This window comes from Bombus huntii, chromosome 4, assembly GCF_024542735.1.
Source record: "Bombus huntii isolate Logan2020A chromosome 4, iyBomHunt1.1, whole genome shotgun sequence".
Classification (NCBI taxonomy): domain Eukaryota; kingdom Metazoa; phylum Arthropoda; class Insecta; order Hymenoptera; family Apidae; genus Bombus; species Bombus huntii.
In genome coordinates, this window is record NC_066241.1 from 4,856,658 (window position 1) to 4,876,076 (window position 19,419).

The window sequence follows — 19,419 nt, forward strand, 5'->3', positions numbered from 1 at the left end:
ATTAGACCGCGGTGCTCGTAAACGTCAACACGACGAAACGATCCATTCGCGGGAAGCGTTGCGATCTCGAAGGGTTCGGGAAATTGGATTAAGCCTTAAATACGTTGAAACGCGTACCGCGGACGGCCGGATCGCGCTTAGAACCGCGCGAGATAAGGGACGGCCGGTTATCGTGCGTCTACCTTCTAAGGTACGCGTTGCACGGTCTGCTCGCTCTGCTCGCGGAGATATATACCCGGCCAACACCGACAAAGAGAATACATCTGGCCTCGCCGATGCGGTTAAACGCGGCGAATCGATAAATAAATTCCGCACGAAATTTTATTACCGCACGCGAACGCGTACGCTTCGAATCGCGGACGAACGATTTGTCCGGCCGGGAAAAGAGAAAGAGCCGCGCCGCGTTCAATGAAGCTATATAAATTATTGTATCGATTGTTTGTCTTCGTAAATCTTTAACGAGTATCCCGGTGATCGGTTCGAAAGCGATTCTAGAGAGAAGACGCGCATCGATCAATTTATCACGCGCGGTCTCCGTTTCTTTTCCTGTTGGATACACTTACGAACAATGCTCTCTTCCAAGTCGAGATTTCGATTCGTTCTCGAGTGTTCCTTCGCGTGTATGTGTATGTGTGTGTGTGTGTGTGAGAGTTATCGAAACGAGGAACATTTCTCCCTTTCTCTCTCGACGAATATTTGATAGTCGCGATAATTACGAATATTTAGAGTCAACACGCGTATGGCGGTAGAAAATTAAATTTTTTTTGCGATACCTGAAATAAATAGGATTTAAATAGGAAGAACGGTGATCCGAAACGAGCAGGCGTGTCCAAAACGAATATTTCATGCATACCTTGTACGTTACAGGTTTGTATGGAATATAGCGAACAAAGAATAGCGTGGAAGAAAGATGATGGAACCTACGGCGGTATCAACGATCGATCAAAGTAATTTTCGATATTAAGATACTTTCTTTCCACGCTGCAAACTTTCGCGCAAAGATCGGATTGTTTCATCAGCGAATTAAGCAAAACGCTAACCGGACAATGTATCGCGATCAAATTGATCGGATGCGGCTGCAATTTCATATAAAATAATCAACGTCCGATCGTCGTTTAACTTGGTAATCCGATACTCTTGTCCGAGCCTCGATACAGGCATTACGTGAAAAACGAGTCGCTTTCCTCGTTCTTCCTCTTTTACAAAATTCCTCGTAACGCCAAAGAGAAACCGGCCACGTATTATATAAGAAATAAACGCGGACACGTATTGCTCACCGATCTCCGAGTATCCGACGATATAGTTCGTCGGTTCGATTGGTCGAATCGCGGCGCAACTCTCTCGAACGCGCGCAACACGGAATATGAAATTGTTCGAAGGTGAGAGGATCCCGTGTTGCACGAAAGATACCGGAAGTTATTCTCCGGAACGAGACTTCGAATCTCGCCAGGCACGTAGAGTATGTTCTCTCGGTACGTAAAGTCGCGGCGAAATTACGGTGGATTAAGATTTTTCCATAGGATCGTCGATGGTTACAAAGGAACCGCGTGTCCGACGATGATGTTCGCTGGTAACTTGGCAAACCAGCCGACACGGCGTAAATATCCGATCAATTTCAACGGTGTCGAATACTTTCGTCGGATGAATACCCCGCCTATTACAGCGAAATTGTAGAATAACCAACGGAATGTTGCAAATTCCACGTCGATCGTGCTTACGGTAGAACTTTGTTCCTGCGAGTATCGTTTATGCGAGCGACGTTTTAATCACACCATCCGTCGAACTTTAATGGAGCTTGTACCACGCGAACAACTACCGACCGTTGTTCCAGTTAAATAAACGATTACTTTGTATCGAAGTTGGCTAAAGTTTGCCGTGCGTCGTTCGTCGTTTCATCCCCGATAAAGCGTTCGAACGACCTGTTCGCGCGAACCCGCCTGCTCCGGATAAGACAAAACGGAGTTGCGTTGTGCCAGAGCCGAGCAGATACTCGCTCGTAGTCTCGAAAAATCGGTGAACCGATGGAAAAAGATTTCACGCAGGTTCGTTAATCGCGGCATAAAGCTGGACACGTGGATGATGCAACCGATCTCGGACGATGCCGGTCGAAAAGGCTATACTCAGACATGGAACTCGACTGGAACGCGTGCAGGCTGTCCTCTGTGTCGAAGGAATTCGCTGCTGTTGCAACGGATCGATATCTCGATTCTCGGTCGCGGATCAAACCGCCGCGAGCCGAGTTTAACGCCCTGCATGTAGGCTACTTTGCAGTTCCGCCGTGCACGACGGTGAAAGTGCACACAGGCGCGTGACCCTACCATGGTATGCGTGTACGTGTACGCGAAACGCGCACACATCGATCGTTTGCCGATTCTATGCACGCGCATCGGCGTGTCGCGCGAGTACGCGCCATCATCGGTCGGGGGAAAAGTATTTTTCTCGATGCGCTTCAAAGAGAATACGCGACGTAGGTACGTTTCGCGCGCGAATCTTCGCTGAAATATTTACATAACGGTCGGAATATACGGAATACGACTGTGGAAAAGCTAGCCGAGATTTATATCGACGGCTTTCGAGGCAGATGTTTCTTGCGTCGTTGCGAAGTTGGAGGCGCGCTCGAGCGGCACGCGCGAATTCCTTCTCATCGTTCGACGACGAAATTTTGTAACCTGCCTGGAACGTGACTACGCGAGATAGAAGCGATCGGTCACGATCTCTCTTCTGTTCTACGTCGCGAGAGAAAGAAAACACGATTAAACGTCTCACGGAGATAAACTCGAAAACGATCGGCGATAGAAAAATTGTAGAGAACGCGCCGTTCGCTCCGTATCACCGGAGTTCAAAGTCCTGCCGGGTAGAGTTCCATTCGATCGTTCGATCGTTGCATAGATCACGCCCCAGAGAGATCAAACGGCATGTTTTCTCAATAATTCAGCGCGTGCCTGGCGTTGCGAGCAGTTCGATGTTTTATTCATGAGGATCGTGGCGTCCTTTTTGTAATTACGCCAGCCATGCATCGCGCATAGGTGTCTCTCGATTTTCGATTCATGGCTTCGATTCAATCGTACACCGGGACGGTGGTCGTTCCATCCACGCGATTAATAATACTAACAAATTACTATCCACGGAAGCAACCTTCGCTCTCGCATTTCCTCCGCATAATTAATGATAATTACACGCCGGGCTCGCGATCTTGCATCAACGTTCCTCTTGATACTCTATCAATGACCGGGTCAATGATGTCGGGACAAGCCGAACATCAATTTAACCAGCTTTTCCCGTTTCGTCATTTTTCCTAAGACGCTTCCTTTTTCACCGACCGGAAACCACGTAACCGACGGATAAATTTCTAAGTGGTAGAAGATTAGATCGCGAAGGATCGAACATCGGTAAGTACACGTGAAAACGCGTGGCTCGAGGCGAACTGCAGCCGAGCGGCATTTCCCATGGAGGTGTTTCCAGCCGATATCCGGCCGAACGTTCATCTCTGCCGCCAACCTACCGCGATTATATCCACCTTTCGAACCCGTCCTCTCGATAATAAGTAACTTTCATTTCCTCCCCCGACGGCGGCCTTTCCTCCGCGGCAGGAGCAACACGTGTTCGACTATAACTCGCCTCATAAACGGCAAACAGGTACAGCGCGCCACGTTAATGACCTCAGCCTGTTCTTACTCGATAATTCTATCCTAATGAAACGATCGTTTTTATGCGATCCACTGAAAGGGTTTCGACCGGCTGATCCGACATTCGCCGTTGGCTGAATGCTCGATTGATAGAATCGAGTCGATGCAGAGAAGCGGAAAGACGCTTCGCACAGATGGAAATATCTTGTCGAGTGAGAAATTCGGAGAAAGAATCGGACTGAAACTTTCGTTTCGCCTCTGTATTTCCCGTGAACCGACATTCGCGAACCGCTTATTATCCTCGCGTTTAACGAGTCGATGAGAAGCGGATACAGAGAAATATTTGCATTCTTGCCTGATCCTTCACGGTCGATAGCCGTCCTCGAGCAGGACGAGTACGTCCCGGCTATGGCTTATTATTCCAGAAGGCGTCCCGATGCTGCAGCAATTCCCCCGTGCTTGCGTCGCACGCAATGTATGCGTGACATCCGGCCCCTACTGCCTCGCGTCTACGCGTACATCTTTGAATTTTACTAAAAGGATCGCGGGTCCTCGTGTACATCGTGTATCTTCATCGAACGTCGTATCGGAATGCGACGTAACGTTGCACGGGAATATTTCTCATCGAAACGCGACGCTTCTCGGTTATCCTCCCCGCTAAAGTGATTATCGATGCATCACCACGTGCCTCCGTCACCCCTTTCGTAACATGCCAGAGTTTCCTATCGTTGCGTAACGACGTCCAACTTCTTGTTCCCTTCCTCCAGCGAGCGACGCATTCCTACCCGAAATATACGACGCGACGATAACGTTCCGGGAGCGGCGCTAAATCTCGCGTTCCGGTAGCTTTTCAAACAACTTTATCCAGCTGTTTGCTTTATACTTTCTTCGGTGGTTACCTAAATAAACCTTAGTTTCTCATTGCTATAATTTCAAAGCAACAAGATTGCAGCCTGTCGGTAAACGGAAAAAGATAGAATAAAATAATCCCGAGAATCGGGTAACGCGTGTACGTTTTGGTAAGCGGACTGTCGCAGCTGGTATCGTCGGCGTGGAATTGCTGCGCGAAATCAACACCGTTCCACCCGTTTCTTTCGGATTTAACGAGAATTATGTTGACCAACGTCCGCGAAACCTTCGTGGCGATTAATCCGAGACGCACCGGGACGTAAGATAGCGTTCTCTGGTCTCGCACGGTTCCGCGAATGATTATTTTAACTTATTGTTCCACGAAATTCCGGGAGGCATTTAACAGGCGCGAGGGTAACGGGCCCGTATGCGTACACATGCAGGCGCACACATCGAGTGGAGTATTTATATTCAGACAGAAAAGGTTGTACGAGACGATTCGCGCTCGTGCAAACGCGCCTTTACACGTGTTACTTACGACGTGCCGCAAGTAACGACGTTACGCGTGTACGTACTGGTCAGCCTTAAACCATAAAGGAAAGACGAGTGCGATACACGTGCGCGCCACAGTGTGTACAGTGCTTTACGACGACCGAGCTTTAACGACAGTGGCTCGCTTATACCGAATGAATATTAAATATAAGCGATATCGCTCTGTCTCTCTCTCTCTCTTTCTCTTTCTCTCTATCTCTGACATTCGTGGGCCGTGTAATCGCCCACGAGCAACGTCGACCCGCAGGGGCCACAACTGAGAATAATTGCCATTATCGCGGTATCGCTCTGTAACGGAATCTTTACCTTCGACGTTCGACGTCTTTCTTACGGCCTCTTTTGGTTTTCTTAACCTCTGTTATCGAAGCGTTAAATTAATAGCCGAAGGAGCGATACGTTCACGATCTGAAAAAATGAGATAGAACGGTTCGCGAGATTCGCCAACGAGGATCCTTAACGTTGGAAGAATCCGTTGAGCAACCTTCGTCATCGGCCGATGAATCAGGATTACTCGAAAAGGATGATACGATCGCTATAGTTTTTAATATCGACGTCGTTCACGGGGAAGAAAAGAAAACGTTGGTCGGAATCGATGGATGGGTCGCGAAGCTGATCGTAATTGAATAGAAGAAATTACAATTCAGGTGCGGAACGCGAAACGGACATAAATCAGCGTAAATGCAATTAACCGGTCGGTGGAGACAAGCGAGGAAGAAAGAGAAACATCGAATTATAGTAAAAGCGATACTGGCCGAACTACAGCTCGATTTCACTGGCCGTAATTGCGATTAATTAACCAGTTGGAGCGGAAGCGCCGGAGGCTGGAAGGAAATGAAATTCGAAAGTAGATAGGATCTTGATAGACGACGCGAGAATTGCGCAAACCCGATGTTTAATTAATTCCGATGACGAAATTGGCAAACGAACGCGCGTCCACGGCGTAGATACTAAATATCTACTTACTGATAGGTAAATCATCGACGATAAATATTCTCGTGTGATCGGTGTTCGAAGGAAATTAGCACAGATGTACGGTGTATGTCTATAGTACAGCAATTACATAGATAAAGGTTAATTTTCGTTTCAACAATGGACAGCTCGTTAAAATCAATCATTCGACGATGTATGGGAAACGTGGCGGCGACAAAAACCCGAGCAACAAAAGACAAAGGTGTCGCAAGAATTGATAAATCAAACGATCTCTCTCCGCGAGCATTGCATAACCGAGCAATTAGCCTCGATTCTAACGAGAAATCAACCTGTCCGCCAGGTATGTGGAGAGGAGCAACCTCTCGAAAAATCACGATCGCTTAAACAACCCATTGTTCTTTTCCTATAGACGCGAGTCCAGTCATCGAGGATGATTCCATCGTAAGATCATAGTTGGAAATATCGGGACCAGAGAGACGTCCAATTATTAATAATTAAACTGTCGTTCGAATTACGAAACGATGGTTAAACGCTGGGCCGACTCGCGACGCGTCCAACGGTCGGCGATAAATTAACATCGCGACGATAATCGTCAGCTGCGATCGATTTAGTTTCGTTAGCCAGCCGATAAAGCAACTTTCCTTCGCTCTGCGGAACGTCCATTATCGCTTTTCAAGTAATCGTCGATAAATTTCCGTGCAAGGGATGCGCGGACGGGCTCACGTCCCTCAAGGGGAAAGCCGACCAATCAAGATACGCGGATAAGTCGGAGAATTGCAGCTTATCACCGGCGATTATCGACGATTTATCCTCTCCGATACTCGCGGAAATATTGCGAACAACGTTTCTAACGATTCTTCTATAACGAAAAGTATACATTTCTTGTCTGATTTTTCCATCCCTCGCTGCTCTCTAGCGTTTCTCGTTTCGAATAATAAAAATAGTCGGAGGATTTGTACGTTGCGAGATGAAAATACGTTTCCACTTTTGCTTTTACTTTCGTTTCGCTAACTTTTTAGATAAAAACATCGAGTCGACAAGTAGACGTTAAACGTTTTTCGCGAATGCAAAGTCACTGCTGAAAATGCAGCGACTCTGTTTGAAAGATACCAGTTTTTTTTTTTTTTTTTTTTTTAAGGATAATACGTATATGTACGTGTAATGAGTAAATTTTCCCTTATAAATTGCCACCTACAAGCACGGTAGTAATTTTTCAAAATGTCTGCCATTTCGCCCATAATTCTCGCGCTTGCCGAGAAATACCAAGATACCAAGCGTAGGATAGTTGGCGCGTAGAACGTACCGTACAATCGTTGTCGGGCATGTCAATAGAATGTAACGCACAGTGGGCTTGGTTTACCAGCGTACCGTAAGCCCGAGACCAGTGGAATGCAAGCAAGGCGCAATAAGCGTCGTTTAACTACCACGAACGTGGCAATTATTCCAATAATTCGGGGTTGCGTAAAGGTCCATCGTAATTGTTTATGCCCGATTCCTCTCGACTGGCGTGGCTATATACGCGCACACTTATCCGTCGTAAAATTAATGCCGGCGAAAATTCTCCGTGCACGCGTGTAGGTTGCCCAATCAGCGTTTTCCACCGACAATGGCTCGTTACACGGTTTTTTCTCGTGCCACTTTCGTCTCGCCGTGTCCCGGGATTCGTTTCGACTCCCTTAGCGTAGTCTATTATTCTTGGCCGAACGGTAATTGCGGATAACCATTCTCGACTAATTGCCGGCCTGCCGTCAATTATTCGAACGTTTTCGAGGTCGTCCTAGGCCAGCTTCGCGTTTATGGTAATCGTTAGCGTTAAAATTTACGCGCGCCCGACTTGGCCGGTCGAAGGGAAACACTTACGTGTCCCTTGTTGCACGAGCCACTTCTATCCCGTGATTATTCCTCGTACGAATAATGTTATTATTATCCGGTCGACGCATACCGCGTAATTACTCCATTTGCGAGAAAATAATGCCGTCGATTATGCGCTGCTCTTCTCTATGCATACACGCGAAGCCTATGTAAGTAATGTTTATTGCTTTTTCTAAGACAGATGTCACGCTCGATAGACTCGGCCAGTTCTCCCAGCGGACGGTTCAATTATCCGTTAACTATTTCGTCATTTTTTGCCCCTGAAGAAATGGAAAGTACGAAAGTGAAAAAGCGAGGTGTCAAGGACACGCCAGCCTCTAACTTTTCTAAGGCCAATCCGATCTCTTCGACACGCGAGTCGATTTGAAGCATCGTCCTACTCGCGGAGAACATCAACGCCGCTAACAGCGAATCTTACCGAACCGCGCGACGCGATTTTATGGCGAATCGATTAGACCGAGTTCTTCGGTGACGCTTGTTGCGCGATCACCAGCTATGACTAATAGCTTTCGTTGCATTATTTATAGCAATGCGCCGATAGGTTCCCTGGCGATTTACGCACCTACGATGGAGATACGCCCGCGGATAATTTCTTTTCAAGTTACTTCTGCACCGTGTTTACCCTCTAGCGATACGCGTAAAGGTCATCGCGCGTGCTTTCGCCGAAAATTGCTCGTCGCACTCGGCCGAATTATATCCCCGGGAAACGCGATCGATCGCATTGTTCGCGGATTCGTTCGGATCGACGAATCGCAAGCATCGCGAGATCCCTGTCGGCTATGGTTAAGCCCGAGGAGCGATACCGTGCTCTGACCTTGATAATAATTCCAAAGAATAAGCGGAATGCGCGGCCTGAAACGGGGAGACCTTGCAAGTGCGCGTCACTGTAGGTCTTCCTCTGCCTCGTCTTCCACCTCGTCCCATCTTCTTCTCATCTTTTTCCTACAACTTGGCGACGATTCTTCGAATTCGAGAAACTGGTCCGGCAACAATTTGTTATCCAGACGTCGAAGCTCGGATCGATCGCTAATAACCTTCTTCTAGTTCTTCCTTTTCTTCTTGCGTTACGTGACCGTCGTCGAGGGCGCGCCGAGAGAAACATTGTCCCTTCGTGCTCGTACCTGCGTAAGCAGTTTCCACTCGTAGAAGTCTAACAGCGTCCCCTTAGGCCGGGACGTACGCAGAACGTACGTCGTTGACGGAGGAAGTCACGAGTGAACGCGCTTCGACGCTTTCAGGAAACAGGTTACCGGTTGTGTTTTTTAATTATCATCGAGCAAAATCGTTGGAACATGCGCGGCACCGAGAGGAATGCGCACTTATTCAGGAGACAAACACGGCCGCGTTTGCATGAAACAAGAGTTCGCCAGCAGCTTGGATTGTTTCTTTCATCCGACTCGAAGATGGGATAAATTCCTACTCCGTACGAATCGCTTCTTCGGATTCTCGGTTTTTAAACGGCGCGACGACGATCCGCCGAGTTTAATTAATTTACCTGACGGCGTTTTATTTTCCATACGGACACCGGCGTCGCGTCGTGGCGAGTGACACAATTTATAGCAAAGTAAATTCTCTACGGTCGCAACCGGGCCCGATTTGCTCGTTTTTCCGAGTATCGCGTCGCGCCTGCTCGTCTTTAAACGGTCCGCCATACTGTCCCTTATATTATCGCGTTTATCGCCCATCAAATCGTCTTTCATCCACGCTTGAACGGAAGAAAAAAAAAAAAAACCCTGGCTCGTCCAACTTGCCAGATTGCTACTCCCATCGCGCTGTGTGCAAGCAACTTTGTGTAAATCTCTTCGCACAAGGCTGTCAATTATCATCGTTCGGTTACCTGATCGACCATATTAGCGTCGTTGTCATCGTCCAAGCGTATCGTCGTTATACCGCGAAACTATCGGGAATATTAAATAATTCAAGAGGCAGAAAGAAAAAAGGATAGGAAAAAAGAAATTACGTTAAATATCGCGATAAACTGACAATCTTCCTAATCCCCGTTTGAACGCGCAAAGGGGGTAATTCCATTAATCGAATATTCGTATCTCCTTGTTAGCTCGAATGGGTTCCATTAACTCGGAATGAAAGATCCAACCAATAGTACCATCTTCGTTTCAGACTCGCGCGCGATTCGAACTATCACCGATAAGAATCCTCGAGAATTCTCGAGATATCGTCGAGTGAAAAATCAGAGATTCTTTTTATTCTTACGACGTAAGAGAGATCATGCAGCCGCTCATATTCGTTTGCCGCGATAATACATCGAGTATATTTCCACAGTTCGAGAAGCATCGACTAACGTCAGAATTTTACGCCGAGACCATCGATGAGAGCGAAAGATCGTTTATCATCCGCGAAGCATCGCTCCGTCTGCTGCGTACGGCTATAATCCACCAGCTAGGGGAAACCGTTAGTATTTTACGCTTTTAATTGCCTACACGATGATTCCTCGCTTTAATACTCCTAACTATTTCCGCGACTTGTGCAACGGTCCGCGCGAACAACGGTGATGGCTATATATCTCTAAGATGCGCGCATCTTTAGAAAGCTCCGACAGAAAGAGACAATATACCTAACCGAATCAATTAGATCGTAAAGTATTTGTACGCGTCCCGGAGGCTTCACCTTTCACAAAATTATCTCGCTGCCCCTTCGGGCAAAGCACATATTACCGGCGTACGACGAGTGCACCTCGTAAATCACTCGTCGTTCTGCAACACGCCAAGGTAGAAGAGAGAAACAATGAGCGCTTGCTCGGCCGCGTATATCCGAACGCAGGTGCGTACCAAGCAAACAACACCGTGTAGCTTTCTCTCGATTCGCGAGTCCAAGCATTTTCTACGTCGCCTAGAATTTCGTTAGCTTCGACTCGCCAAGGAACAGAATGTGACGGAAGTTTACCGATTTCTTTTTAACGCGTAAGAGTGATTTTGCGAGTGACGAAACTTGGCCATATTTTGTTCGTTCTTTGTAATTTCTCGTTCGCGTAATAACAATCGCCACTTTATATACGCCTTGTATTTACGCTCGAGCACGTTATTTACGGTGTTACGTCGTATCCTATAGAATACTTAATACGAAATTCGCGAAACAATCTGGTTTACAGCTATAAATAGCCGAAAAAGATTTCACGATGGAAGAAACTCGCGGTATAGACGAACGTGTTGTGAGATATCGAAGGGTGGTTTCTGTAACGCGGTAGGCGGTAAGACACGTGTACGGATGGAGCAAAGTGTAAGTTCGGATTTGCAACCGGTGGATCGAGCGAGCAAAGCAAAACGGGAACGAAGGTGACGCGGCCCGGGGAGCTGATACGAACGAGTACCGGAGTGCCAGGGACACCCACGTGTGACAAGGCATCGCATAATCTACCCGGACATTTAGCGTAGGCAGGGTACTAGCCGCGGTGGCTACAGGTGCTTCGATGGGCAGGTGAAATTTCATAGCGAATAACGCGATTAATCCGCTATGCTCCGGGGAAAAGTTTCAATTACGTGGATACTCCGGCGCGAGGGAAAGCATGGAAAATCGGAATGATCGATGCGAATGCATCAACGTTAACGCAACCAGACGATAGGATAGATGATATCTGAGAATCGTGCTCGGCGATCTAATGAATTTTTCTCCCATCAAGCGGTCGCCGAGCATCCAGGTACTTACCTTACTGGAGAAAAGTTGGTTGGACGGTGCGAATTTCAAAAGTAACGAGCGATACCGGCAATGGCGATATTAGGGAGAAACGATGTTGCTCGTTAAGTATTCACGACAAAACCACATTTACCGAGAGGCCTGATCGTCGTGCTACGAGCATTAGGTATACGCGAAGATACTCGGGTAGCTGCGTGACTTACAAGCCTCGAGTCTATATTTCAGCGGGCGTTAAAGTCGAGGTCGATTCCATCGTACCGAGAGACGCTGTTCGAAGCGTCCGATCATTACACCCGTTATAAGCTGTCACATAGCTCATCTCACACATGCCGCGGTCCCGCACACTGATACCCCGTCCGGGGTACTTTGCCATTTTTTCGATTTTGTAATCAGCCCCGCATCGACGCTGGCTAACTTACGCGCGTCACTTTCGATCTTTCTTAAGACGATTCACGCACAAAACGATGGACGCGCCGCCAGGCTAAAACCCATATTCTTTCTTGTAATTATTCCTGCGATACACGTACGTACCTTGATATAGGGTAAGTCAGAGTTATTTGTTCGGTCGGTATATTTGGTTCGGATATTTGACACAGATCGAGCGATTTTCACTGGTAATTCGCTAAATTAGCTCGTAGGCTACTTTTGACAACAGACTGTTTGACAGGTTAATGATACACGGCGAAATCGCGTATTGCGTGGGTTAAGGAGTGCGCGTTCCGGAATATAATAATATATCAAGAGGTAAGAAGTTTGTTCGATGTACGATATTTTCTTCTTCTTCGGTCGTTGCGCCAAATACACGCGAATCGTACGTATAAAATTCCTAAACCGACTGACCCAAAACTTGGATCTCGTGAATGGTGCGACTGTGCTGATGTACAGCGTAAACCTAACCAGCACGATGTCACGTGTTCGATCATCGAAACGAAAGTTATCGGAACGATGATACACACGTACGTGTGCACGTTGTCGTCGATCGTTAGACGATCCGATCGGGAACATCGACAGCTTCGTCTGTCTGCAGACGCGGCAGGAACTCGAAAGGTTAACCGAAGATGATGTTCTTGTACACCGTTGCGTCACCAGCCGCGTGATAGAACTTTCACTGTGCGCGAACACGACCACGATCTCTCGTCGTTCTTCGAGAAGCGGTAAAAAGACAGGGGGAGGTCTCGTTATTGCTTCGAGATCGTTAAGGTCAATTACCATGGTCGATTTCTCGGACGCGAGAAAACGCCCTCGACGTAATTCGTCAAAGGCGCTCCGGCTGGAAAAACGCCGGTTCCTTTTCGCCACGAACGAGCGTAATTAGAATTAACGAGCGCGCGATTAATTACGCACGTATCCACGACAGAATTCGCTCGAGATATTCTCGACATATATCAGCAACGTGCTCGTAACACTGTACAGTGGCTCGCGAAAGTATCTGCTTCGGTACTTGTAGACACCTTTTACGAATTGCTTATTTATTTTCAGGTTTCTTTCGTACGTATTTTCAGGTTTCTTTCCTACGTTATCGATATACTGGATCGCGACAGTCGAGTGCGATTATAGCGCTAACGAGATTTCGAAATGTTTTTTATAACGCGTAAAGTATGGACGATAAAAGTTTAAAGTTTTCTATGGTAAGCGTTCGAATATTTCCACTGGTTGCTGTACGCATAACGCGAAACGGCGGATACTTTAACGCCTTATAGATTAGCGTGCTAAAAAGTGAAAACCGTGTAGCTGGTCGAGCTAACTAACTACCGTATATTTCATCGTCGAGCGGAGGATCCTATCGATATTCGTGTCGACCTATCGGTGTGTTTCAACGGATCTATATTCTCGTACGTTTGCTCGAGGTGTTGTTTCTCTCGAGCTGGTTCGACTTAATCGCCGGGATAATTCGATCGCTTACAAGCAAACATCGTGTCTCTATTTCATGTAGCTATTAATAACTTACCGGTAGAAGAAGTAACGAGGATGGGGAATGCCTGGCCGCGGCTTGCCTAAGACTAAGAAAGTGCAGTAGGGGGTCCTCGGATGCTCTCAGCTCGTCCAGAATCCTCCTGGCCTCGCCGTAACTCTCCAGGTATTCCCAGTAAGAATTCCAAAACGAGCCAGGGAATAAGTCACCTGGTGGACACACCGAACGAGGCAATTAGATACCGTATCGAAGTCGGTATACCCACTGTGCTTGACGAATTCGATAAATTCTCTCTCGGCTCGTTCCGATCGTCCCGAGAGAGACTAAATCGTGAGCTCGTTGACCCATTTTAAGAGGATGATCGACGATACAAAACATAAGAGAGCGAGCGAGAGAAAGAGAGAGAGAGAGAGAGAGAGAGAAAGAATAAGCTAATTATACGAGACGCACTGGAAAGGCATGCAATATTTATCCGCGATGATGGAATAACCGTGAACGAGAACCTCGCGTCCAAAATCTTCTTCGAAGTGATTCGATTCAGCGATACATCATCTCGCTACCTTCCCTACGAAACTTATTTCCGTTCCAGGATTCCTATCTTTTTCTCTCTTTTCTACCGTTCTTCGTCAGGTGGGGTCTTCGCCATCACGGAACAGACACTCGCGCATCGGCAATGATTTACCATCGAATCCTTCGGCTTTTTTAACGTCCTCTCCCCGACTCCATTATCCGACTTGGTCTCGCCATAAACTTCCTCGTGAAAGACACCACGACCTATCGCGATTTACATTTTTCTTTGCAATCTTCGCGTTCTTTCGCTATCGTATTACGGTTCGAGTATCTAAAGAAAATCTGACGAAAGACGAAAGCGTACACTCACCCGATTTGAAGGTACCGCCATCCCAATTCTCCAGCGCTGTGCGGATCTGAAAGAAAGCAAAACGGCCATGGTAGAATTGGCTCTTAAAATACAATGACCAAGATACGAGGAAGGGATGGGAAGAGATACGGCGGACCATGTATAATACATGATGTATAATGCCCGAATGAGTGGAGCTCGAGGGGCGCCATACGCCAGTTTTATACAACGGGCGAGTTTCAACCGATCATTTGATTACTTTTTTATACTCCTCTTTACATCCTGCGCTCGATAGCCTTAGCGGACAATTGATCTTTTTCGTACGACGAAGAAACGATATCCGAGAAGAAAAACGAAACCGGTGTTGCTTTCTCGTAGCAAAATACGAATTAGGCGGCGAACAAAAAATTAAGGCGAGTATCCGGACCACGTACAATTGGATGTCGAACGGAATCGAGGAACCCGTTGCTTTTACGATCTTTCGAAAGAAATGACGATCGAATAAAAATACAGAGAGGAGAAGGTGAAGACATTTTTCAAATTTACTACTTCGGTCTGGGCGGTGGTTCGATGGTTCAGAGGCTAAATCACGTCCTCGAAACCAGCTTGTTTCGTTGAATTATAACGCGGCATTATGCTCGATCAGCGCGTGAATAAGCTCGATAGTCCTTAAGGTTCTTTCTATTATCACGTTACAGCGCGAGTGAAACGAGGATGAAATTCTCTTCGAATAAAGGAAAAACAAAAAAAAAAAAAAAAACAAAATATCCGGATGCCTATCGATCTCGTTGTCGGAATATAAAATTTTTCTGACAAATTTCTAAATCGATTGAAAAATTTCGAAAATACGTAAACGTCCGTAATCTGACTTTTACGCGCAGACAGACTACTTTTTTTAAACGAACGCTTCGACTTTCATATTTCCTTCGAAACCACTTTCTAGCAACGGCGACTCGTTGCTCGAAGCTCGATGAACCGATCAACCAGGTAGATGCGAGGACTTTGTACAGGTACGACCGACACCCACTTAACTCTTTAACGAGTAACATTGTCACGAGAGAATCCACTTACGTTTCCATTACAGTAGGTAAAGGGAAAACGACTGGTCCGCGCGGCGTGTAAAGTGGCAAGACGCTTGTACAGCAACAGTATCGACCTTATGTTAATCGGCGCGTTAATGGTTAATTTCAGCGAGGCCGTAAAATCGAGAGAAAGTTGCGTAAATAAAGACCGACGGACAGGTGGTACCCGTGGGCACGGTATTTGCATTTCTTTTTTCAACCAACCGACGTTACATCGAATAAAAATATTTATCGTATAGTTTCGACTTCTTTTCGGATCACGCTGTGCCAGGACAAGCGATTATCGATGATACACGGTTAATTGCCTGCGAGCTACGAATACGTATCTATCATGGACACCGTGTAATCATAATAAAATTGCTGGCCTCTGTGCGCAGGTTCGTTAACGAGCAATTTCTTGCGCTTTAATTGCTACGTTTTGCGTAGACCATCGTCGTCCAACGATCGAGAAACCTTTATCCGACTTTATCCGCGTTTATCACAGATTTTCGGAAGTATGTATTACAATTGGATAAACGCACGTAGTTTCGTGCATCTCTGGCACGTGTTCCGGAGCAAATGAACGAGAGAAACGTCCGACTACCAGTTTAGGAAACGGTCATCAACCTTCTGTTATCCGTACCTTAAAAAGGCAGAGCCTACGATGATGACCCGCTGAGTCATAAGATACGCGATAAGGCATCTAAAATGGGGTGACGAGCCCGTTTATGTGGCGCGCGGGTGTTCGAAATCGCTTGGTCTTTTAGAAACGTTTCTCGATTAATTCCCGAAATCTTAGAATTCGTCCGAGGGAGTGATCCAACGCGGTTGCTGTTATCGCGTTACGAAGAAAAATCTTCGATGGACTCTTCGATCGGTACTTACGATCGGTGATAAACCGCGTCGAGATAAACGAACGAACGCCGAACAAGATTGGAAACGAACGGGTACCGATGTGCGATACGTCGATGTATTCGAACGCGGAGGATGAATTTTCGCGGTATCATTCGTTAAGTTAAAGTTTCGATAAGGACGTATGGGATTGGAGCAGAGGGTGCAACGTCAGCGGGATGACGGCTGCCGCCCGAGTAAATTGAAAAAAGGGATGCGTGTGGTTGTAAGGGGCATCGTATGGTTGTCGGTTGCATTGTCACGTCGGCGACGGCGCGGCGTGACGGTGCGTCGGCGTGTCGATGTGTTTCTTATTGTCAGATACGTATCTATGTTAAGCGCACACGCAGTGCATGCGCCCATGCATTTATGCAACGCATTATACGCGCCGGCGAGTCCGAGCATACGCCGTGACCCATTCATTTCCGAGCGTTATTCTCGAAAACCCAATCCTAGATTAATTATAAATGATTCGTATTCATGAGGCGCTCTACCGGCTAGAGAGACTTTATAAATCGGTTTAGAAACTAATAAAGAGAAAGAAAAATGGAAAAAATAGCCGGCAACCTCCTCGTTAAACCTCTCTCCCCGTCAACATTCGACTTTATTTTCCAACGTTACAACGGGGAACAAAGTCGAACGACGTTGTCTCGGCTACCGTGGTTCATCACCGCGTCAGATTACGATGCACAGGCAGTCGCGAGACAGAGACGAAGAGGACGAGGGGATTCCTCGATATCTAGGTTCGTGGAACAGCGATAGACGATCGTAGCCGATCACCGATTATCTCGAGGACCTGGTGAATATTACAGAGTCTCCGGAGTGTCCAATTTTTCGCTGGTCCCTCTCTCCTTTCCGCTGCCTCGCTCGAGCGAATCGTGCGCGGAGACGCGCATCCTCTTGGAGGCGGTTTTAATTACACGTCGCGCGACCGCGATCGTCCCCTCGAGCCTGCATTATCCATCCAGGACGAGCTCTCGAGGATGAGTACTCCGGAGGGCGTTCCCAAAAAAACAGGCCAGACCACGTGTTATTAGGGACTACGCGTGGGCGTTTCAACCACCCATTATTATTTTATAGTCGTCCGGACGGTCTCTCTATAAAGATTTTTTACCCCGTGAGCCGAGATCGAAGATCGATAAACGGGATATGCACCTGCGGAGTGGCACCAAGTTACCTGCTCCATGCTTCTTCTTGTCGCATCCATCCAACCACGATGTCAATACGCTTTTCTATTTCGCTTATGTAAATCAGCTTTTTCATCCGGTACAACTGAATCGCATTTTCGCCCCGGCTCTTCAAATAATTACACGCCTCGTTGCATTTAAATCACAAACAGGTTTTTTCTTCCAGATATATCAATATAGGGGAACGACGAAAGCACCGTGGGTTTATAATTAGGTTACACGGAATTTTTAGATCGCCGCTGATCATCACCTGCCTTTATCGCGACGCTTCTTGTTTCTTATCATTGGCAACGTTCTCGCACGCGCGAACTATACATACTCGATCCACGATTATACTCGATAATCGATACGCCATTGCATCCTGTTTAACGTTACGTTCGTGATCGACCGAGCTCGCCAGCATTTTCGTTGAAACGAGACGCGTCAGATACGCGTTTGTCGTCCCGTCGAACGAAAGCGTAAGAGAGAACGTTTAAAGCTGTTCTAGTTTCGATCGAGTAAATCGTTCGATCGCGTTTTTCCGAGTCACGTGCTCCAACAGCTCGGCTTTTGTTGCTCTTCGTTTATTGACACTGACGCGAGTTGGAAGACTCGAAAGAGCCACGCGTGCAACTCGTTTCGCGTTGTCCCAGTTTTCTCAAATCGTCGCAAATTAATGACAAACCGGCAAAAAGGAGCGACCGGAGACCGACGATTTACGACGAGCCGTTCTGTTTTAGCCGCGATTTTTCGAGAATACGTTCCACTTCTGTCACGCGGCCGGTTTGTCGGCGTAACCGTCACGACGAGGAACGCGTTTCACGCGATCGAAGCCATTCGCAAGCGTGAATCTTACCGGCGCGTGAACGACAATTTCGGCTGCAGGAAGCTGAACCAGAGGCGGAGCTAGCCACGTGGGCCGCGCGTAAATCTCTTTATTCTTTTATCGCCGGGTTAACAAGGCCCCTACATACGCGTTCGTCTTCGTTGCTAACGAGAGCGTTGACCGCGCGTCGATTGTGCAGAGAAAGCAGATTCGCGCTTGAAAAACCTTCTTTCTCTTTCCTACTGCTAACTGCTGCGTACACTCAACCGATGGTTATCCAAGATACGTTATTATTACCTTTGATGTTCCTCTTCGATCATCGTTTCGACGTCGTAAAGAAACGTATGGGTCGAACGGAGGAATAAAATCATCGAAGCGGAAGCGAATTCCTGACGTACGTTTAACGTGTATATTATTTGGCACAGATCAATTTTTTCATACGCGAACTGCATCGCAAGTTAGAACGGCGTACGTTTCTCTCGCGATACCGATTCTACTATGATACGTAACACCGTGAAAAGGGAACAACTGGAATTCCAACGAGGATTATTACGACTTGCAGGACGGCATGGATACCAATGAAAATTTATCGATCCGTCACGATCAACGTCGATTCGGACCGACTACGATCGTAACTCCCACTGGTCACACCTTTATTCTCCGAGCAATCGATTAACGAGTGGCTGGGATCGCGATGCTTAATTTCTCTCGGCTTGGTTACGCAAGCCAACCGTTTGTTCGATTGGCAAAAGCTAACGATGCAACTCGTTAACGAACTTATTCTTCCGAAATGCCAAAGTTTGACGCAATACGCCTTTGCATCGTGCGACTGTCGGACGTTGAATCTGCGACCACGAAACAACGTGACACGCGAAGACGAAACCGTTTTACGAACGGAGGCTACGAAGGAACGTGTCCTGGGTTCACGCACACGACGAACCAACCTGCGTGCACCGCACAACGCACTTTCTCCCGTCCGAGATAAAAGCCGTGCCGCGGTGAGAGCGATTTGCGATTTTCTAGGGTGTCGGGAAGTATCGGTTTGATCGATGCATCCACCACCACGACGCGAGAGCATTGTCCTCGTATTCTTTCTCTCGATTTCCATTTCGAAAACCATCTTCCATCGCACACGCAACACGGCCGAAGAATTTATAATAACTGTCCAGTCTTTTCGATCGTCGCGAAAATCGAATGGATCGCCGCAGCAAAAAGAAAAGAAGAGAC

At 47.2% G+C, this 19,419-nt stretch overlaps 1 protein-coding gene across 2 annotated transcripts in view; it reads right to left on the bottom strand.

Moving 5' to 3' along the window:
• The window catches only part of LOC126864922 (rho GTPase-activating protein 20-like), a 179,295-nt gene that overhangs the window by 112,602 nt on the left and 47,274 nt on the right, over window positions 1-19,419 (bottom strand). For both annotated transcript variants that reach the window (XM_050616812.1, XM_050616811.1), the window contains exons 4-5: window positions 14,270-14,315; window positions 13,426-13,598 (exon numbers count right to left, since the gene is read on the bottom strand). In XM_050616812.1, the coding sequence (XP_050472769.1) occupies window positions 13,426-13,598; window positions 14,270-14,315 (219 nt within the window). The remainder of the gene's footprint in view (window positions 1-13,425; window positions 13,599-14,269; window positions 14,316-19,419) is intronic.